The following is a 24,096-nucleotide window of genomic DNA, read 5'->3' on the forward strand; positions in this document are numbered from 1 at the left end:
ACTAGTTTACATATTAAGGAAAAAATTACTGAATGCCATCATGTTTATCAGTTCATGTTCTAATATAACATGTTGGAATATCTAGCAGTATCTAAGTTTGGTAATGACTTTAGGAGAACCATTGGATTGCTTGAATATTTTTTTCTTTTATAAACTGACACAATTATATTAATAAATGTAGCAGAATATATAACTGACAGTGTTGCAGTACCTACATTTGGCATTTAATCCTCAAAACAAAAAATTAATCAATGGTTTCCGACATTAAAATTAGCTTACGTATTTTATTCTTTTGAGTGATATTTTCAGACTAAATGATAGTCTGCAAGTATATCAGAATAGCTGAATAGAATGACAAGCAAATTCAAATAAATGTACCTAGAAAAGATTGATGTGGAGTTGCAGTAACTTTGTATCTTTAAGAACTTTGTTTGCTGGATGACAGTTATTGCTACCAGTGACAGAATGAATATAGTCAGGTATTTATGCTGGATTATTTTCAGAGCCGGCAAAAATCTCCTCCCTTTTCTGGATAAGGCTTTGCCTGGTAGATTTTACTACATCATATGAAACAAACTGTTTTCTTCGGAATATACATTTCAGATGGAATACTATGTTATTATCACTGCGTTAAGGGCAAGTCTCCTTTAACCTTCTATGGCTAAGATACCAGGAATAGAAGATTCCTATCAAAAGGGTAGGATTTAAGCAAACATTAGTATTTCTTTTACAAGGATGAAAATAGGCCCTTAAAAAAAAATCTTTCTGTGTTTTCATAGTCTCATCTGTTTAAAAAAAAAAAAAAAAGTCTTTGTGAGCAAATTGCAATGTGCACTCAAAATATGAACCACATTTTGATGTTTAGATCCTCTAGTTTTGGTCTATTAATTTATACTTTTAATTACAAAGTTTAAAGTAAGTTACCATTACAGGAGGGATATTGTCAGTTATGGTTTGTTGTGCATATTCACTTATATGAAGCAGATTTTTTTTTTTTTTTTCAGTTTTAGGTATTGTGCCACTCCAGTATGTTTTTATTATGAAGTTTACACTAGTTGATGGAACAGGAGCACTAAATGCATACCTTTTTGATTATGTAAGTAAACTGGATAAAGGGAGACTATATGGATTATATGGGTTTGAGATTTTGTTTGTTTTTAAAATAGCAAACATATCTACAGAAGTATTCATTCTGTGTTCTTTGCAGTGTTTTTATAGGGGCAGATATAATGGTTATAATGTTATTAGTGCTATCTATTGGTGAAGATGTAGAGAATGTCATTTTTATGAATTTTTCAATAAAATACAAGAGTATAACATATCAAAATATAAAGACAAAACTGAAACTTGTAGATCATTCCATGTTTCTAGAGGCTTTTTTGCTTTTCCATGGCTGAATTTCTCTTTTGTTAGCTATGTTAAATTATGCAGCCTGAATGCTGTGTGAATGATGGGAGTGTTTCAGAATTTATTCGGAAACTGGATACTTCTGGATTAGTTCAAAATCTCATGACTTCTCTCTTAACTCATAGTTTCTAGTTTTAGGTATCCATTCAGTAATTCATGCTTTTTGTTTCATAGGATCATTGGGGTAGAACCCTGATCCTAAGCAGGATTATACAGATATTTGTCTTTGATTCAAAAGGTAGTTTATTGCATTACTTTGCAGCCCTTATAATTAACCTATCCTCAGTCTTTCCTGAAACAACTTAAGATCATTCCTACTATCTGAGACACTGAAGAACAGATGATTTGCCTGTCACTGCACATTGTTTAGTAATCTTCTCTACTTAAGACTAAACAACCCACAATTCTTTCCATCTTCTTTTATGAACAGTGTTTTATAAACTCTGATCATCCTCACTGTTGTTCTGGGTTCTCCCAAGATGGTCCTCATCTTCCTTGAAGGGCTAAACCAGTACCCTTGCTTGAGGCATTGCCAGATAATGCTTCCATGTTTGTAACTCAGTATGGTGCTGATTTATTTTTTTGCTTACTGTTGCATAGTTGTTACAACCCCTTCATCTCTCAGAACCTTGGCTTTAAGAAATTTTTCCTCATTCTTTATTGAGCAGTTGATTAGGCTTGCTTAAATGCAGCATCTTATACATGTGTCCAGTGGAAAACATTCTTTTTTTGTCATAACACCTCTCCAGTTTGTCAAAATCATTAATTCTAATTCTTTTCTCCAGTATACTTGAAGTTCCCCAAGCTTTGTTTTGTCTGTAGATATAGTGGGCCTATTCACTATTCGTTCAGACACGTCACTAATGAAGATCCTGAAAAGCACCAAGACCTAGGACAGTCTGCAATCTGCTGCATAATCCTCTTCGGACATTCTCCCAGTTTATCAGTAAACTACTGATAACTACTATTTGTTTCTACTTCGTAATTTGTTGTTATTTCTTTCCTTTTACACTAATTTAAAAACTTTCTTATTAGATTAGCAATCTATGCACAAAGATGATTTCTGTAAGATATTTTGTAATGCTGAGGGTAGAGGATTTCTGACTGACGGGAGGTGATCATTGCTTCCTACATATCCAGTCTAGGGCAAAAGATGAGTTATATTCATCTAGCATCAGCCTTAAAGAGTTTGCACTCTTTCCTAATTCCATTACAGATTTTAGTGTGTGGTTACAGATTTACTCTTTCTGACCTTATATGTGTAGGTTGATCTCTGGCTCAATTTCTTAGTTTCCTGACTACAAAGATGAATGATGTCATATCTCATTGGAAGCTGAGGGTGATTAAATGATTATAAAGGGTAATGTTAATGTAAAGTACTGTTATTTATATATATGTGTGTGTGTGTATCTTCAAATATACAAAATATCAAATGTTCATGTCAGTGAGAAAGATAACTTTTCTCCTTTCTCCTTTGCTCCTTTGCTTCATTCTTTTGCTCTTTCAAATGTATTTTTGTATGCAGAAATATGGTATGTCCTTTGCTGGGTTATTTACACACACACCATGCACACACACATTTCAGTTATTAGCCTAACTTTTGAGCTGGTGTATTGACCATCTTGAAAAGAAAAAAACAATCAAGGTGAGAAGAGTGGTAAAGAGAATTATAATCTAAAATAAATTAGTATTATGTTGCAACTTTGTCATTATATAAGTGCATTTGTTGTGTTTTCTTGTTCCAGCAATTTACAGGTGGGAATATCAGAATCTCAGAACATATGTTTGGAGTAGTACATCTTCCCAAGGGGAAATTAATCAGTGTAGTGACACTTCAGAGTTAAAACTTTCTCCAAAATGGGACAGAGTAACAATTTTGTGGAATTTTTTCCCCTGCACCAACACTATTTAATGCATATTTTCACCGTTATACTAAACGACTTTGGGAAAACAAGGCACTGTTTTTCCTGGTTTTAGTTTTAACACTTTAAGTAACAATAATAATGGAAAACATATAAGTGTTTTTTTCTTAAACTACAATGTATAAGCAGCAAAGGAAGTCCAAGACTATGAACCCTGCTTCAGCTAGTCATCTTGTTCTTCTGCTGTAGCTTTTCCTTTTATTTAGAGAAACTAAACCGCAAAAGGGTGGTGGGGGAAAAGATGTTAAGCCATCTCTTGATTCAGAATTCCAGAAATCTATACTTCAAAGTAGCCCAGATTCTTATCAGGTACTACTCAGTGCTACAGCTGAGCTGCAGGAAAAAGAAAAAACAACTTCTATTGAAGTGCCAGTTGCCAGCATTCCTGCTGGTGGTACTTCAAAGACAAGCCAATACTTTCCAAGCCTAAGCTCAGGTCCTTTAGCACCGCTTGAGAAGGAACTGGGGTGCTTTGAAGTGCAACTTCACTCTAGCTTCCAGTCACACTTTTATAAGAAAACTCTGTTCTTTTCTTTTGTTTCTTTATGTAGTCATTGAAGGGAAAAGTTGAAAAGTTATATAGTTAGAAATGGGTGAAGAAGAATTTGAGAAGTAAGAAGAAAAATTAGCAGAAAATGCCATCAAAAACTATAATTTAGCTGTTTAATGTAGTAATATTGAGAGACTGAGCTCGGTTTGGGAAATAAAACAATTAGACTTGAGAGACTCAAAATTAGCTAACAAACTTGGAGAAAATTGGAGTTTTGTCAGTCATGTTACTGTATATAGGTTTAAAATACACATAAATGTGTATATAACATTTCATTATTCTATCCTTTAATTTACTCTTCCATTCAGAAATGTATCTCACAGTATAAGCTTTTCTCTGTAGTTTCTAAAACTATCAAAAAAATGAAAAACTAAGGGAGTGCACTTGCATGAAGACAGGTTCCAATGCCCCCTTGTTATTGAATGACTTTGTTCCTCAAGTGTTCTGCTCACTCCAGTAAGGGACTGCTGAGGAGGACTGACTAATTCTCTTCCACCATAACATTGTCTGGTTATGGAGGTTTATGAGGAATATCTGCCAGTTATATATACAGACCTATGTGTGTAGGTGTTTTAGTAGCATACTATGCTTTCTGGTTAGCTATAGTCCCTGAATACTCAGGGATACTGAAATACAGACTCTTAATTTATTCAGACAGGTTTTATTTCTGTATCTGAATAGTTTTAAAAATCTTATATTTATTCTGTTGTGTTAAATATCTGGATAATTTTAGGTTCCTTAAATGATAAAAGCATATGCATTCAGGGTTCTGGCTAATGATTTCTTACCCTTCCTCCAACACTCAGATTTTTCTGTTCTCTTCCAGGAAAAGTTTTTCCAAATTCCTGCCTCTGAAATCTTAACTAATAATTTTCTTCAGCAAAAGATGCAGATGACCATGAATACACTCTGTCCTCCAGGAAGAAAACTAGGTTAGCTTATCATTATTTTAAAGAGGGATGGGAAGGAAATGGGTCCTTCAATCTGCTATTACATATGCATAGTCTTAGGATTCAACTTATGCATGGGTAAAACTCAGAACTAAGAAATGCATCAGTCTATGAGGGGAGTTCTGATTAATTAGTGTTCATACATTTCTGTAATTGTAAAAGTCCCTTTTGAGAAAGAAAAGTAATGGTTCAGTAAATTCTGATATAGCATGCAGTGATGTGTGAATACATTCATGTCTAGGCAGGCATGAACATGTCATTTGTATTCATGTGGAAGTTAACCAGAACACCTCTGTACTGAATGTCACAGCACATTAGTGAAAACTGAAAGGGAATTCAGCTTATGCCACATGCTTTGGCTGAGTTTCTGCTGTTGAATGCACATGCTGATGTAGAGCATCCCTTGCTACAGGAAATATCCATGGAAAGTGGGCAAAAAGTTTCCATTCAAATCCAATCGCAAAGGTTTTCCTGCAGTATTTCTACTATGGCAGAAAGTAGCTCTACACACACCACACACCTCCAGGGTTATCTATACGTCTCTGCCATAGCTCTGACTTCAGGAGCGTACTCTCTCAAAGCACATGGCTGTCAGTGACCCACCCACACCAGAATCTTTCTTTACCCTACCTTAAAAAAGTGGCCCATAAAATAGATAATAGATCTTTCTTTGTTTATCAGTTCTTCCTCTCCCTTACATTCTCCCAACATATAGCTTTCACTGAAGTCAGTTGGAGCTCAGGGAGTATTCACTGAAGGCTGGAATTTGACTTGGTTCTTCATTGTAGCTCATTTTCTGCCTTGCTTGTTTATAGTTGATTCTAAATGGATTTGGCTTAATCAGGACCTTGCACTTCTTTGGACTTGGAAAGAAGTCATCTAAATTATTCCCCCCCACACTTTTTTTTTTTTTTTTTTTGGGTGTGATTCTGAGAGGTATAAGGGTGGAAAAGCCAACAGGACCATTCTTTCATTGTTACCTTTTGTTTTGCCTTTTATTTTGCCTTTTATTTTAATCCACGTCTAAGTGCTCTGAGGCTTATCAGAATGCAGTTTCCCAGAAGTACTACAACTGAACCTGGGGTAGTGCAAGTGTAGCTAATATAAAATTTTCACACGATAAATACACAGTTGTCAGTCCATACTTCCAAGACAATATTAATAATCCTTCTGACAAAAGTGAGCAGAGATAGAATAGCAGCATTTAAATCTGAGGTTTTTTCATTGGAAATGTCAGGAAATCTCCAATAAGGGGACACCAGCACCAATATTTTACTTAGTCTGTTGTCGTAAAACTACTGGTAGTTCATCATTAGTAGTTCTGTAGTGTGAGTTCTCATATATACTGCTTAGAGATACCTTTTTGGCACCATTGTTTAGGTCTGCTGAGCCTTATGGTAAAATAAATAAATAAACAAATCTATCAGTGGGCAGCTATGAGCTACAGTAGGACTCCTATCAATATTGCAATGAGTGAACAATAGTGAAGGCAACTTAAATCAAAGAACTTCCATGAGAAAGGTCAGAGTGTCACTTCTGTAGCCTTGTAAGCATTCTTTATACAGAACAAAGAACACAATAGGTTGGACAGTCTTACCTGTCCATCCGTAGTCCCTGTGTTAAAAGTGTTCAGAGAGGACTTCTTATAAGGAAATATGTGAGAGGAATCCATGTTCTTGCACTGAACTTCTGTCTCCCTGTTTGTGACATTTTACTACACTGGAAATAAATGTGCTGTCACAAATACAGCATGATAGTTCCATTACGGGATGAAGCAGAAAAAGAAGAATGTATGAATATGATAAAGTTGTATGGAGAGCGTATTTGACAATCAGTCAGGAGATTCTTTAAAAAAAAAAAAAAAGAAGAAGAAGAAAGGTTTTGATGTTCTGAAATCACTAACACCTCTGAAGATCAAAAGCCCAGCAGCCACTATAACAGAGTGATTGTGGGGTTTCCTGTAGTCAGCTCAGTTCCATGAGTGTATGCAGGATCCATTTATTTTAATATTGGTATTTGTATGTCTGCAAAGAATACTTCTTCACTTCCCGTTCCAAGCTGTAGATTCTGGGGGAAACATCTGAGAACTTTTTTTGTTTAATAATTAGAGCAAACTTTCTCCATTTGATAATTGACAGGATACTATGAGATCCACTGCAACCCCTTTAATGATTTTAGCCATTCATAGCTCAGTGTTGGGCACACACTTTTAGAAACACAGAAAGCCATTGAAAAGCTTTACTCTTTGAGGTGAATATTTTCTGTATCTTTTTGAAGATAGTATTAGGGGAACACACTCAGGATTGAATTAACACAGAATTTACCTGAACAAGCAGATTTGTGGGATTTACACAATATATATATAATACATGAGCATGTCACTGAGACCAGTTTTATTATTAGAAAGTCTTTATATATGCTATATTGTAAAACAACTACTGCTACCAAGTTTGGGGGTTGTTTGGGAAGTTAATTGTCACTGAACACAATTTCAAATGGTGCAGGAACCTTTAAAATACAAATTGGAATGCTAGTTCTGAATTTTAATTTCAAAATGAGTAATTCATTTTTCTTCCAGTTAACTGTTGTGTATGTTTAGATTACCTAGCTAAGATCCTGCTCATGTTCTACTTCTCTCCTATAAAAGTTAGAAATGAATATTAAAAAATAACTTGGTTTTGGTTTATAGATGACTTGCCATGGCTGGAATGCTTCATCAAGTCCTATAACATCACAGATGGAATGAAACATCAAGTTTATTACCAAATTTTTGACACTACAGTTGCTGAAGATGTTGTATAGTGATGTCTTGCTAATAAGTCATACAGTACTGGTCCAATTTCAGTTGGATCATAGAGACTGCATTAAAAAAAATGAAGTGTTCCGTTCTTCATAATTCAAGTTTTTGTATGTTAAAATGAATAGAAATTACGCTTCAGTGTGTTTACTACTTGCCTGACATGCAGGCTTGTGAGCTGAGTGCAAGTGGAGGTGGTCAGCTTTTCATTGGAAGCTGCTTGGCTCAGGCTGATGGAAGTAGTTTAGTATCCAGCTGTTATCCAGGTTACTCTAAACTGGTGATGAGATTACTCTACACTGACTCTGTAGTCGGAATACTTTTGCTTTGTTCATTTCTGTGTTAAAATAAATGATTTCAGCAGAAATGGGGAGAAGGAGCTCGTCAGTAAACTTCTGTTCTCTCACACTAGTTTGTGTAAACATAAGCTGGCTGAGAACAGTAACATGAGAGGGATGTTGTCCATTTTTAGAAATGTTAAAGTGTCCCTAAAAGGGACCAAAGATTGTTAGCATACTTATTAACTGGGTCTATTTTCAAAGACTCATACACTTTTCTAAATTTACTGTCAGATTATACTGCCCAGATCTGTGTTTTGTCTTGCATAATCAGATTACATTACTAAATTTGGAGATAGCAAACTAATATAGTAATACCATGGCTTAAAATACTACCAGAGTAGAAAGTAATACTCTGTGGTTTCATTTTGCATTCAGAAGTATTTTACACAAATTCAAGACATGTTTCTGTAATGATAATTAATGTAGAAAATTCCTGTCAAGTCAAATGCCTCCTATCAGAGCAAAAACACTTAATATTTACAACAGCTGTTTTTTAAGGGAGTTCAGAAGCAAGATGTAAATACTTGTAAGTAGATTATTATTTTGATAGTAGATGACATTTTTAATTTTTCAGGGTTGTAAAGTAGATTATACAATTTCTTGTTTAAAATTTCATTTAAATATCTGCAGATAATTTTTTGAATCTCTAAAAATTTGCACTAGTTGTAAATCTCATAAACCTGGAGATTACGTTGTTTATTGATCAGTTTATGGGGAGAGCCAATATTAAATGTGGTTAGTGGATATTACCTTTCCAAAGCAGGGAAATGGAACAAGCAGTTTATGAAAGAGCAGTATTGGCTTATGAAAGCTTGCCTGAATCTCAGTAGCTGCATAAGAGAAAAACAGTGAATAATGACAATAACTTACTGATTGGTTATTCTAAAACTTTAGACACTGGAGGCATCCAAATGATTTCAGAAGTTAGGGTTCACATGGAAGGCAATTCTTTTTTTTTTTTTTTTTTTTTTTTTTTTTTTTTTTTTTTTTTTTTTTTTTTTTGTGATTGAATCTTTGGAAGGATTTTTTTTTTTTAACTGCGATAAGAGACATTGATAGTAAACCTTTTTCTAAATAAATCTTTGAGAAATACAGTAATGGATAAAAGTATATATTTTGAACTTCAATGTAAATGTAATTGGTTTCACCATGTCTCATGTCTGAGATTCCTGCCATAACACTCTGAAGACATTTTATAATTGCATATACATCGCTTGAGTTTTCTGCTGTTGAATATTGTAAATGTTTAATAAAGACTTTTTTCCAAATAATGAGTTTTCTTTTCACAAATAGCTTTCATCCAACAAGATATTTCAAATGGATATTTAAATAGTTTGTTGTATTGAAACATACATGCTTAACTCTTTTCAAATATAATTCATATAAATGGTTTTAATTCATAATGAAAAATGAGGTATTTAACAATATTAAAGATCATCTGTCTTCCAAATTTTGAGATATTAAAAATTCGTCCACATGGATGCAAATGCAAGGCATAAGATTTTAATACATGGAACTCCAAGGAGTTCTGTGCACTCAGACCAGTGAAAAAGTCCAGGCATGTCTTCCTTTTGCCTCATCTGCTTCCTGCATCCTCACATATCACAGCCTGCAGGGCAACTGCATCAAAAAAATCTGTTTCTTACTAGATATGTGGAGTAAATGGCAAATACACATGGAATGAGAAGCCCACAGCAGCATCACCGTAGGCAAGAGCAAAGAATGCCTCCTTGTAAAGAGGAGGTATTTGGGAAAATAATAAAAATATAAATGAACAGCAAGGAAACATGAAACCATCACAGAAAAAAGATAGTCAGTTACACAGGGAGAGTGCACAGACATGGTAACACTTTCTCTCTTTTTTTTTTTTTTTTTAAAAAGAGTTCAGAAACAGACAAGAGAACAAAGAGAACAAAATTAATGTAGAATCATATTTTCAGAAATGTCCGTATGATTGGCTTCCTGAAGTCCTTGTTTTAAAGTGGTTTAAACCCTTAAGATTAGAAGTCTTTTAGAAGTCGCTTGAATTTAAGCTCTTGGATGCCTAACACTCTCTTGAATTCCAGGTGGAAAGAGAGAAGATACATAAATAACCTATACTGCAGAACCAAAGAGGCACTCCTTGTAGGTGGTCTGCTGTTCAGTGGATGATTGCACCTTTTCATCAGCTTTTACTGTTGTGGGAACCAGAGATTTGCAGAGAAGAGTCTGAAATGCTTTGCTTAATGCTGCTGCTTTGGCTACTGAGCAGCAGGAAGTGGGATTGAAGAAAAGACAGTAGAGCCCAGGCTAATAAACTGATGTTTGCAACAGAAGAAGAAGAGTTTATTGTTTATCAGAGGTGAATGTTCAGCTCCTCAGAACAACAGGTCATGATGAATTTATTCGTGCAAGGTCACTTTTTAGCCAGAGCCACTGCATCAGTACGTTAAAACTGGCATAAAGTGGGAGAGTGCAACAAGGAGTAAGGCCAAACATTGCAGTAGAGTAATAAAAGATTTAAACATATGCATATGTTTAAGTTTTTCAGATGGTCAGAATGGAATGGAGGCATTGCAGAATATTTTCTGCAGAAAGAAGAAATTTCAAATAAGCATTATTTGAAGTGTAATGAACAATGAGTATAAAGAATTGGAAACAAGGAAACTCAGCAAAAGATGGATAAGAGAAGGAAAGAACACAGTTTCAGAGGGTGCTATACTGAATTGTTCCTTCTTGCTTTCTGAAACAGCTCTAGTTAATGCTTTTCAGATATTCATCATTTATCTGCATAAACTCAGCAAATTGAAATTCTAGGAATACATCTCCATTTAGATACTTTTTTTTTATTTGAATATTTGCAAGTAAACTAGGCGAAATATGCTTAAAGTGGAAATGTGTACTCTCTGGGGGAAAAATGAATTTTTGGTCTCATAACTGTTCTATTTCATTCAAAGTTATGAGCATAAATTTGTTCCGTACCTCCTCCTGAGTGTGTACAGTGGGTGGACTGCTGCTGATTAAAATACAGTTTTGTGAAGTACAAGCTACATCTTTGCAGTTCAGTCCACATTTAACTAATTTCTCAACTAACAGGTAACTGAATTATGGAGGTGTTACTTCACTGAAAGGAATTCTCTGAATGATGGCAGTTTAGAAATGCTGCTTGAGTTTTGTGGCTAGAAGAGCAGCAAAACTGAACAATGAAATCTGCTGATAGAACGGATAGCTACAGTTTATATCTTTCTTTCTCTGTCTACAAATGACCCTTTAAGTGACTCAAAGACCCCCTGAAGCAATGTTTCAAATGACAAATGTGATCAGTCACAAGCAGGATGTGTATTACTAGAGGGGTTTTGCTGTTTTTTAATTGGGGGAGGGATAAGGGGCTTGCACCAGACAGCACTATTTAATGCTATTATTCCTGCATAACTATACATTAATCTGTTACTCTATCTTGAAGAATACTGTCACCATTTGCTATGCTAAAGATGGAAAATCCCATTAAAAATGGAGTAGTTTCAGTGATTGAGTTTGACATAAACCCTCAAAATAAAGAGACCTCAAAGAGAGTCTTGATACACTGCCCTTCAGTTTCTCATTGTGCCTGGGTACCCTAGTACATATGGTGGTGTGCATAAGGTCACACTGCTCAAAAAGCTACATCTTATGGGGAGGTGAAAACTTTAAATTACTCTTCTGCTATTTGCTTTTTTTTTGTTGAGGTGGGCAACAGAGGGTAAATCAACCAGCTTTAGTAGTATCAAGAAAGGGGAAGAATGCTTTTGCCCTACAAGTCAGCTAATGCATTTAGTAGCGGTGTGCTGCTCCTTAGGTCCTTGTTGCAAGAAAAAGGAGCAAAAACTCTTGAAAAGCTTTGTTGGAAGAGATAGGAAATGTCAGAAGTTACACATAAAACCGTCAAGGGAAAAGTTAGGGAGGAGAAAGGCCCCTTAAATATCTAACAGTGCACTTGCCAAAATTGGCTATTATAACTTGGAAATCTTGGTGCAAATCTGTTGCTTGCCATGATCTATATAATGATTTGATGCTTATTAATTTTTTGATTATTATTCCAGTCTGAACCTAAGGGATTTGCTAGAGTATTAGTTCACAGTTATGTTTGCAAACTAGTACAATTCCTCTGGACCCAGTTCCTGGTATTTATTTATTTCCATCTGACCTGAGAGAGGTCAATTTGTTTTTCCTTTAAATACTGAATGTGAGAAAAAATCTTGGCAAAATTACAATATCCTTCATTAATTAGATATATTCTTGCACTTCACCAAGTACCAAGGCCTGTTCACAGTAGGTCATTTTTTCTGTCAAGAACTGTATTGCACAGTGATACCTTATAAGTGTACCTTTTCACAGCAAGCCTGTAAAAATAGCAATAGTTTTCAAAGCTCCTTTAGCTTCTCTGTCAGACCTGGAAAAACATGAATGTCTTTGGCCTACTTGTCAATCTGGGTAAAAAAGTGGCTGATCTGATGTGATGGGTCACTGAGTTCTTATGGTTTAAACTCATTTCTCAGTGGTGATAGCAAAGGTACTCATAGCCTCATTTTAAATATTGAGGTCATTGGCTAATATGTGTCAGGAGAACATAAAACTGTACTGAATACTCATGTCAAAAGCACGTGCAGTAAAGCACATGCAGCAAACCAAATCAGAACTGGAAGTCGATTCCAGTTAAAACTGATACAAGGAAAGCTAAAGCACAGGTAAATATGCAAGCAATATATTCTGCTTTCGAAAATTTGGTAATTCAGCTTTGGTAGACAATCTGGCCTGAAACTTAAAACAAACCAATAAATGAAAGGTTATTTTGACAAAAAGTGTAATGAAACTGCTTGCTCAAGTAGAGCAGAAAGCCCACAAGAGGTGTCATATTGCAAACTCCAAATGCTGTTTTGCTACTCAAAGATTGACTTGTGTTTCTAAGTGTTTCATTCTTTAGGCATTCCTTCCGGCAGTCAGTATATTTAGCTTCCCAGTCCAGTCCAAACAACCCTTGGACCTTCCTTCCTTAGATTATTCAGCAAGGCTGTCAACTAGTTTTATAGGAATTGAAGTCTAACCACCAATGTAAGCAGAGAAACTCTATTGCTTGGAGACTATCATTGCTTTGAGATCTAGGTAGCTATCCTGAACATTTCAGGTGATAAGAAATGTTACTAGTGTTCATTAACAGCTCCTTCAAGCAGTCTTCCCATCGCTTTTCTCAGAACATACCAGTACTCCTCTGTTTTTCCTGAAATTCATTCAGGAAGGTTGAATATTAAAAAAAAAAAAAATGCAATAGTTAAATCTTGATCAAAAGGAGAACACAGGCAAGTTCAAAATAGCAGCAGCATCACGTCCCAGTTTAAACAGCAGTGTCTATACAGTTGCAAAATATGCATGGGAGAGCGTGCGTAATGTCGTATGGTACTGTAGCCCCTTAATTCCTCCTTTTCAATTTGTGCTTGCCTTCGGGGTTATAAAAAACATTTCCCTTTGGCTAAAAAATTACTTTTAACCAATTTCCTTGGTTAAAAAATTACATTTCTGATTTTTGTGTAGGAAGTAAAGGAAGACAATTGCCACCTGGCACTGTTTGAATGTCATTAAGTTCAGTTTTATTAAAAGACTGTGGGGAACTAGGTGCTGTAACAGATGGGATCAATGATAATAGTTATATTTTCAGTAGGCCCACCCAGAATCCCACAGTATTTCATTGCAGCCTGGGGCGGGGGGGAGGTATATATAATATTCTCTCTGAAGGCTACTGAAACTTAAGCCCATAAAGATCATGACATAGTCATACCTCTTAAATTTCTCTCAAAGCCGGGAATGTATCAGTGCTTCCCATCTCCCACAGTCATGTTCTGGCTGAAGGACTATGTGCTTCCCCACTGTCCTCACGTGATACTGTAGTTATCATTTTTTATCTTAAAAAAAAAAAAAGCATCAAAGCTTCTCAAGCTTCTTGTGATTGAAGTGGTGGATTTGGATGTGCATAAGGCATAGAAGCACAGTACTGGCAGCAATTGTAAAGCAACCTGAAAATTTGGTACAGCAGTCTGGCAGGTACTATTGTGCAATGGAGACTGGAGAGATGGGTGAAAATGAAAGATGAAGTTTTCTTGATTTTAGACAGTGAGGTTTTATCATAGTGAATTTCCTGATGGTCACGTCTCCCTACTCTGAAGACACAAGGCTTTTTTAACCAAACTAGGAACAAAGAAGTTTATTCACCTTGGCTTACAGAGTGCTTAAATCTGTGTCTGTACAAATCCCCAAACTTGCACATCTGCATTGATGCCACAGTGGAAATGGAGCGGAGAGCCTATTCCTTGGCTTGGCAAAACTCTGTAAGCATATGAGCATATGAGCTCGTAAACACACAGTGAAATTAATTTATTTGTCCATAGGGAAGCAGCTGACTGAGGGTGTTCAAGACTGATGGGCATGGTTTTCCTTTTCAGCCATATGTTCTCTCCTGTATCTCTGACAGTGTAAAAAGGGTTTAATACAGGTAGAATTCAGGCTCCCAGGGTGATAAGATACCAAAATTTTGCCATCAGTGGCTGAGATGTTCTGATCTGAGTTAAAGACCAGCACGACAATTGGCAGTATAATAAATAATGTAAAAAAGTTGTTAATTCAAAAATTGTAGTCTGTTCACTCATGGAGCAGAGCCAGGCTTTTCATGAGAAGTGAGGTTTTGGTAAAGACAAATTTATTTGGTTATGATCCATAAATGGCTTGATTTCCCAAATTAAGAGCAGAATTAATGTGGAGCAGAAATACTGTGGGGCCAAAATGTGCAGTACCCTTCTGTTTCCAGGTATCTGAAAATACACATTATTAAGAACTTAAGGCTACATTTTTCCCTGTGATAGATGTGCACAACTCAAATGGTAGCTGTCAATAAAGGCCTTGGACACCCTAGTCAAGAGAAGGACTTAACACTTAAGGCCTAATTGTACTAGTAACCCATCTGTCTTGTACGGTGCTTGTAAAGCTAAATCAACCCCTTAGAAATTAGGCAATCTGTTGCCACTTCTAACCAGCTGTACTTTATGTGGTAGCACTATTATCCATTAACTCTTGTAATAGTAAGCAACATGCAAGTGGAAGAAAAGGGTTTCAAATAATTGAGTAAATGATTATCACATTTCTTCTTCTAATACTACTGAAAACTTACAGCAGCACTAAAGGGGTATGTACTCAATGGGAGAAAATATTGTTTCATTTATAAATGTGTAAAAGAAGAAGTTGGAAAATTCTCCACAGCTTTCTTTTGATCTGCATCGCTGTTTTATCATGGATTCTATTATAATTTGTAGATATTGTGTAATAACTGCTTTTCATGTGAGTATGTGTCCTTGACTGTTCCTTTTTTTCTGTAATGGAAATCTCTTTGGTGTATATCTGGAGGATGTTTAAGCTTTTCTTGTTTATCCCTATTGTTCTGGTTGTATCAAAATGTTTTCAAAGGGAACTCCTCCTTCAACTATACAAAAATTGAGGATGCAGACTGTAAGTTGGCTCTATAGCTAGAGACAACTGTAAGTGCAATCCCAGTAAGTATGATTATAACACCAGTATCTGAAGATATTATTAATATCTGAAATAAACAATAGCAGGTCTGAATGAAAAGTATGTTAGCTATAACCCCCTTTGGAAAGTAAGATTTTTATTTGACTTTTTTACCAGTGTCAACATAGTGATAGAGGAGCATTATAATTCACAGTGGTTGCATTTCAAACTTAGATGAGAAGATCAAGTGAGATTTAAACACACTCAGAAGAAGAATGAAAAAATAAATTACGACACAAGTTGAAAGAGAAGATACTACTCAGAAAAATTGCCTTTAGACAAACACAGCAACAACCATATTTCATTGTAATTTACTTAAAAGAGCAAGAACTCAGCCTGAACAATCATGTTGTCTTATTGGAAGTGGATTTGAAGTATTTGCATGGACAGAAAACATCTGACTAATGCACATTGTTTGTAAGGCAGTTGAAGCAGGGTCCACAGTCAGAGCTGGGAATCCGTTGTGTTGTGCCCCTCACACACAGTGATATGGAGATTGCCCTTGTCGTACCTTGTGCATGTTTATGATCAGATGCAACACAAATGAAACAGGTGAATGGGGGGATGTGAAAGAAAAAATGTCAAGATAACAGTCTAATTAGCAAACTTGCATAGCAGCTAAGGGCCTGCTCATCACGACCTCTTTCCCTGATAGGGCTTCATTCCATTTCAGTTCCACTGAGCATGAGAGATTTAGTTTCCTTTCTTAGCTTTGCTACGGGTTTGTTGTCAAGATTTCAAATATCGCTCATTTCCCACTTGAGAAAGTATGTAGGTTCTCAAAAACACGTTTTAGAGAGCTGTTCAGCTTGCCTGCTGAGAAGCTGGCAAGGGCCTTGCCCCATGACTTTGCAAGAAGCTTTCATTCAGAGCTCCGAAACACTAGTGGATTATTTCTTTTTCTAAAGAAAGAGACTCAAAGCAAGAGAACATCATGCACAAAGCATGAAATTAGGTCTTCTGTGTCAAAAAATATTGTCAGGAGAACTGATGTATTTGGAGAAAAACAAGTCTGATTAATGTTCATCACTTAATACATTTAAAAGAAATAAGTGGAAGGAAGCTGTACCTATGAAATACATTAAACATTTAAAAAATACACTATACATGCATCCCTGTTAATTTCAAAAACATTTCTGAATTGCAATAGATCAGTAGAGATTGTTTTAAGACTGTGGTATATATTTATATACTATATCCTATACTATTTATATACTATGTCCTATAGTTTCTATAAAAAGTACATAGTAAAAAACAGGCGTTGATTTATAACTCCATGTGTAAGTACATCAAAATGTAACTTTCTTCAGATTTACAAAGTCAGTCTTTGGTCCCAGTTCAAGAAAACTGTTAAGTATATTCTAGCTTTTTCAAGTCAGAGTTAGTGTGCCTATCTTGAAGAATCAAACTCTTATTTTTTATGTCCAAATGTCACATGTACTTGATCATGTATGTGAGCAGGTACCACAGCAGTTTGTACCAAGTCTTATGTCTTATTGTGGGCTAAGTCTGTTCAGATGATGGATAATATGCTAGAGTTAATAATCTATTTACCCTCAGCATTTCAACTTCTAAAAATAAATTGCTGACAAGTCTGATGGTCTTTTTAAAAAACACAGGTATGTACATATACTTGACAGTCTTCAATGTTAATGCAATATATGGATTCAATTAACTGTACATTTCTACTTACTGTCTATAAGAAAAAAAACAGTATCCAGATTGCTGGAAGAATACTTTCTGCAAACACTCAAGCCACTGTCAGCATTGTGGCTAACTGAGGCAAAAGATTACTGTTTTCAAGAACTTTAATACACTGTTTTAGATCATTGTGAATAGTGAAGTAAGTGCTATTTGTAATCACCTTTTACATCCACATGATAATATGGATACATTTATCTGAAATCTTAGCCTATTCTCTAACTAGAGACATGGCATAACCTCACTATCTGCAAAGTCTTCTGGTTCCCTTAGAAGTTGAGGCTGATCCTTGAGCTCTTGTGTTCTGGGATTATTTACTGGTCTTGGTATTGTGCATAATGCTATGTGGGTATGAAAAGTAGCTGAGAACTGAACCTTTAGAACTTCCTGATCGTGTTTTGTGCATATGCAGGTCAGACAGGAATCAAGTTTTGAAAGTTTGTCCAATGTATCCAGTGCTGGAGTCAACTTTCAAGCAAGTAAAAGACCTAGAATTTGAGATGGGTTTAGCTATACTTACTTACCCATTTTTGAATGCTGATGAGTGATCACATCTTTATCACTTATCTTTAGCATTTTATCTTTGGAAATTTTTCCTTTGGAAATACAGAGGTGAATCCTCTTGTTCCTTCCTTAAACTCAGTAGGCCATATTCATCCCTTCTATAATTATGATGATTTCAAAGGAGTTGTACTATAGAGAGGTTGCACAACTCATGTGATTCACCAGGGCTCCCTCTAGATAATAAATGGAAGCCTTAAACTTGATATTGCACTATTGCACTTGATAGCAAAGATTTACTGTTGAATTCAGAGTGTTTCAGCTGATTGCTAATTGGATATTTGGCCTTAATAGCAAAATTTCCTATGAACACAGAGAAAAGCTTTAATGATAATGATGTTAAACTTCTTAGAGTGGCACAGTTAGCAAAACCATCATAGGAAAGAAAGTATGGCTATTACACCAGTACATGCAAAAGAATTTCTAAATTCTTATTAAATTAACAAAAGGCTATAGCTCAATTCTTCCCAACATAGAAAAGTAATTATTATATCTCAAATCCTCTGATTTATTATGCATTGGTTAAGTACATGGAAAAGCATTCCTCTAATAGATCTGTCCCTTTAACAGATAAGGTATCAATTGCATTTTACCTTTTTGAGAAAAAGGAGTTTGTGTGTATATATTTAATAGGTCTAGTGCTGCTGCAGAAAATTCGTTTAAAATTGCTCATCTGTAACAATGAAAATTGATTGAATTGATGCACCTGAATGCAAAAGGAACTTGGCTTGATACCAAGCTCTGTGGAGCAGCCTCTGAGTCCAGTTTATCTAACTGTATTCACAAATACTGTTCTAATCTGAGAACTGATTCTGTGGAAGTGCAACAGTAACTTTCCTGTCTGGGGTTCAAGGATCCCATGCTGATAGTGCTTTGTTGATACTTAGTTTTTTATGGTTGGTCCTCCAAACCTCCTCTGGATTCTGTGAATCCAGCTTGCTTCTTTGTTCTCAGACATCACTACTGATATTAGAGGATTCTGAAAATGATTGACAGCTATGTCTGTAACATGAAGCTCTTGTGCATTAGCAGGCTTTGCACAGATACAATTTTTTCTGAAGATGCAAATTCATAAATTGCTTAAGCCCAACTAAGTCTATGCTGCCACCCAGAAGATCAGTTCTGCATTCATCCCTGGTCATGAGTTCCCAATCCCTCCTTTGTTCTAGGAGTAGTAGGGTCCATAGGGCCATATAATCTGCCTGATCAGCTCACCGATGTAGCTGAAAACTAATCCCTGGGGAAAGGGTGGAGAGGAGGGAAAAGGTGTAGAAACCCTGTAGCAGCACAGAGCAACCATCCATTTTGGCAACAGCACTATCTTAGGTCTTAAGTCATTAAGACAACTCTGAAACTGTCCCCAGCTGGGGTCATTATAGGAAACAAAAATAGTAATGGTTGTCTCTCCACAGCTCCTTGAATAAGCTCCAGTTTGCTTCCTCTTACTGCCAGAAAGATTTGCCATTTGTAATGGATTATGCAGACCTTTTCAACATGATTTCCTCTCTTAGTGTGATTTGATCAACAGTAAAGTCATAAAGAGTATGACCATAAATTGTTTTCATTACATTGTCATTGCCAAGATGATTGGGAGTAGCATACATGTCACAGGGTTGTTGTTTCAGGTTATCACCCTGGAGGCTGAAGGGGTCCTTCCTGTTCTGGTTTATATTCAGTTTGCTTTTGTTTTGTTTCCCAGCTACAGAGTTTAGAACTTTTTTCTTATTTACTTCTTCTTCTACTTTTTTTTTTTTGAAATAAAAATGTAACTTTTGGAGGATAACAGACAGGAAGATATTCTACTTGCATTATCTTTGCTATTGCACAGCAACTCCATGCCCTGGAATGGCTTTGGAAGCTACTTACAAAGTGGTCTGTGCTCTTAGGTTCCTCTCCCAGTGCATACCCAGCTTCAAGATTACATTTTTTACACAGCTGCTTTTCAAAATCAAAGAATGATTTAAACTACAGGAAGCCTTTTACGTCAATCCTGGGCTGCCCTTTCATGGCATCATAACCAGCTGACGTGTTTCTGCTGGTGTTGACAGATGTCCACAAGCAATTATGCTGAAATTACTGAATTAATATATGCAGCATCTTAAGGTATATTCAATATACCTTAAGACCAGACTTCTGAAAATCATTACCAATGAAGAGGAGATTCATTCAGTACAAAAAGAGAGTCCTCTTACAGGCCAAAAGCAAAGCCATGCTAGAGACTCTTAACATCTAGATGCTGAATCTGAGAGAAAATATTTGTATTCAGATGTTGACCTGCGGACAGGAACACCAATATTTTACAGCTAATTTCAATAAAGAGTTTAGTGCAATGCATGCATGTATGTTGAATGGCCACTACATAAAAAGCAGAAACAGTCCTGAGAGCAGAGATTAGGACCCTCATGGTCTCCTTGAAGCTAGTGTATTATCAACCAAGCTAAAATAGCAGGCTCTTTCTTGCCTTTTTCTTCCCATCTCCATGATCTAGCTTTGATGAAAATGAGGGAGACTGTCTCTGAAACTATATGCATCCTGTGGCTTTGATGGGCCTTTGTTGAGAAGAGAATTGAAACTCAGTTTCCCAATTCTTGGGTAATTTCTTAACCACTAAAAGTGCAGGAGGTCACATATAATCCTAGTTCTCATTGGCGAGCTGCAGGTGTTCTCCCCACCCCAAGATGCTGAGATTGCTGAAATTCTTTGGAACCCTTATCCTCTGATTTCCAGGTTCTCCAAATTAAATCCCCTTTCTTCCTGACCTTTCCTCTTTTCTCCTTTGCTGCACAGTGAAGGGCAAAATAGCACCTAGAAGATCTATGCACTTTCCTTCAGGGCTGAATAGAAAATGTGATTTTTTTTTCCTTAGGCACTTTGATTTTTTTATGTAGGTTTGTCCTAAAAATAAGCAGAGAAAGAGGTTTAATCTTTAATATGTTTTGAATTAATTCATCAGTGAAACCTATGGTATTACTTTTTGCTTCCAGAGGCTGTAAGAAGCTGGCAGCTCTTACTTAATGTCCTGTTTGTTAGCTTTTTTCTGAATTTTGAGACTTTCCCCATTGAAACCTGATAAGAAGAGAGTTTAACTGTGAATTTTCAGTTCACGCTAAAAGACACTAAATTAACTGTCAAGGGAAAGCAGCCCTCTCTCCACACAAGCTGCTATTATTTCATTTGCAGCAAATCCACTTCCAGCTTTGTATTTGTACCCAGCTGTGGTACAGAATTGTGTCTGTTAATTTCAAGGTGGTCTTCAAAAGAATATTCTCAGATAATGCCACACCTTCTCTTGAGACTGAACCCCCCCCCCCCCCGTGTTTTACATTACTTCATAGCCTATAGTCAGAGCTGGTGAAAAGCCACATGAATGTGTTGGTACAGTGAAATATTCCACCCTTACTGGACAAAGTTCAGAATTAAACTAACCTCACCTGGTTTTCAGTCAGCTCTGAGCACTGGCAGGAGAAGTTTACCTCTTCCTATGAAACACCTAAGTGAAAGACCAACTCCTCTTCTGCACGGACTTACAGTACTTAGTACAGAGAGCATCATCTTTTATAAGATGTGGCCTAGGAAAAGACCATCATTATACTGAACTCTGAAGTATGCAAAGTTGAGATTTCACCAAGATGTTAGCATTTGACTCCATATAAGGAGAAAATAACAAGGCGGGATGAATGAAAAGCAATTTTTTAAAAAAAGCATCTGTGCATCAGAATAATCCAGTAGGATTGTATTAGCCAAACCTCAGAAAAGTTTACCGAAGTATGAATTGTACAAAATAGCGAAAACAGAGGAGACTGAAGAAAAGAGAACAGTATTTGAAGAGGATAAAAACATGTCCTTATACTTCACTTTTCCTTTGAATTTCAACCACTGATGGTAGCCACAGAGGTAAGAAGGTGAAGGAAAATGTTATATGCCATGATGGGGTCCTGCAATTGTGGCCCTTGATTTTATTCCATTTTCTAGTTGTTCAGGAAGGTTTCTCGTAAATCTCTGATACTTGGTTGTCCAGTGAGTCAGGTTTGGCTATGCTGTTTCACATGTTTCTGAATTAAAATATCTGTATTTTCCTCCAGGGTAAATTAAAATATTTTCCACATGTCACAAATTTTAAACCAGACCAAACTGGAAAGTTGGCAAAAATACAAGTTTTTTTTTTTTTTTTTGTATGTTAACAGGAAATAAATATACTTACTTCCTAACAGAGGTGGATGACCTCTGAACATGGGAAAGAGCAAACAAGGTGAGTTCTACTCAAAACTATTTACGACCATTTCCAAAAACAATTGTATTGACCTCAAAACCCAAGTGGCAAAGCCTCTTCTCAAAGAACACCTGTGGCCATTTTCCAAAACACATGGATACATTTAGGAAAGTGAAGGTGGAGAAGTGCTTTCCAGGTAGCCCCACACTGCCCCGGAGATAGAGAAATGGAGAGAACAAGTGTTGCTATGGGCTGACCCAGCACAAATGTAGGCTGTGATATGGCAAGAGCAGGCTAAGAATTACTTAGTAAAAAGGAAAATGCCGATTTAGTTAATGTTTGTACAAATTTTGCTTAAATTCTCATTTCAGACCAGAAAGTGCGTATCTGTGATATCTTGCAAAAAAACACAGATTGAAGTGAATATTTTGGGGAAAGAACAAAAAGTAGATATGTGAGCAGTGAAATTCTTACCAAGCATTTGTATTTATTTTAATCATGTCAGACCTTTAGTCAAGTTAATAATAAGCATGCAGGTCATTAAACAGTTTAATTGAATTTGAGTGACATCTGCTTTTGAACAATTAGATGGCACAGCATATTTTCATAATGAAAGAATTGTCTTAATTTCCCTCTTCTCTCGCAGAAAGTTTATTAAGAGGCTTAGCCATTAAAGTGCTTATTTATTAGTGAAGTCCAGATGGCCAACCACTATAAGTGTAAAGAATAGCTGAGCGATGTCAGGCCTTAATTAAGTGATTGCAAATTAGAGGAATATCAGTCAAAGCACAGAGGCTGAAATTACACACAGTTCTACCATTACAATTCCAGAATGCTTTGTGGAGAGAAAAAAACAAAAAACAAAAAACAAAAAACAACAACCCTAAATAAGACTCACATTCACAAAGTAAATGCCACCACAATAAGGAAACATAAGGACATAAGGAACATGTGCAAAATACCTGTTTTTACCAGCTTAGCCAAGCTCTGTGATTGCTTATTTTGAAAACACACCCCCTGAATACTCTTCCTTACATACATTTGCCAGATGCTTTCACTCATGTGCTTCACATGCTGTCAATAGGAGCTGAAGGTGCTCAGAGGCTGAAGGATCTCGTGAGAAGTCTATCATATGTATTTAGTTATAAAACTATTTTGTTTCCTCACTCTGAAAGGAAGTGAACATTTAATGACCATGCACATTTTTTCTAAATATAAGTAGTGGCCAAACAACACTCAGCACAGATAAAGAGTCCAAGAAATGGTGAGACAGATGACTTCTTTGATTTGACTGGTTGAGGGCTAAAATGACCTCATGTTCATTGAATAGATGACAGCTACTGTGAGACTGTTTTCTTGAGTGAACAGAAAGTGGACATGCACAGCCCTCAAAGGCCTCATTTTAGCAGTTTTCTTTTCCCAAAATATCTTCTTTACAATGGATGGAGAAAGGTGGTGTGATTTAGGCTATAACAGATTTGCACTTCCTAATGATCCACAAGTACCTCTCAGGCCAGTTTTCTGCCTGCTTTGTGCAAAGGTGGTGGAAAAGATATCCGAGTTTATTAACAAAGGACTTTGACAAATTTAAGCTCTTTATAAATAAAGATTTATGGTTCCCATTAGATGTGTTTATCAGCAGCCAGGTTTCTCTCTTGGTTCAACTTCTGTTTTGATCATTTGTTTCTGAGCTGAGTACTCAGATAAAACTATTACTGTTTAAATAACAAAAGAAAGTTTTGTTGGATGTGTAAGTTCTCCAACAAGATCACCTTTTAAATGTGAAGAAGATTTTCCATAATAAAAGGTAATTCTAAACCAAGGTGGGAACTTTTAAAACCCAGGTATTCAATACTTTTATTTGAGTAATTACAGATACTAATTAGGCCCACTGTCCAGGTTAGTGCTCAAACCCTGAAAATCAATTTAAGCTTAATGTTGCACATAATGTTTTCTAGTGTAAAGACTGTGCAGATCTATAAGACATTTCACTTTTCCTTTAACCATTTAGAGACTTTCTGGATGTTGCCATGCACAAAGCAAATAGAAGACAAAGACCTGTTGGCTGAATGCTGCAATAATACAAACCCA

At 36.1% G+C, this 24,096-nt stretch overlaps 1 protein-coding gene across 9 annotated transcripts in view; it reads left to right on the forward strand.

Moving 5' to 3' along the window:
* POT1 (protection of telomeres 1) overlaps positions 1-8,964 on the forward strand; it is an 82,644-nt gene extending 73,680 nt beyond the window's left edge. For 7 of the 9 annotated variants that reach the window (XM_026066940.1, XM_026066943.1, XM_026066941.1 and 4 more), the window contains 3 exons: positions 1,005-1,096; positions 4,706-4,811; positions 7,519-8,964. In XM_026066940.1, the coding sequence (XP_025922725.1) occupies positions 1,005-1,096; positions 4,706-4,811; positions 7,519-7,631 (311 nt within the window). In that variant the 3' untranslated portion in view covers positions 7,632-8,964. The other 2 variants (XM_026066942.1, XM_026066944.1) reach the window with 2 other exon arrangements.
* The last annotated feature ends 15,132 nt before the right edge of the window (positions 8,965-24,096 follow it).

The sequence above is a fragment of the Apteryx rowi genome, unplaced genomic scaffold (assembly GCF_003343035.1).
Source record: "Apteryx rowi isolate R43461 unplaced genomic scaffold, aptRow1 scaffold_250, whole genome shotgun sequence".
Taxonomy (NCBI): domain Eukaryota; kingdom Metazoa; phylum Chordata; class Aves; order Apterygiformes; family Apterygidae; genus Apteryx; species Apteryx rowi.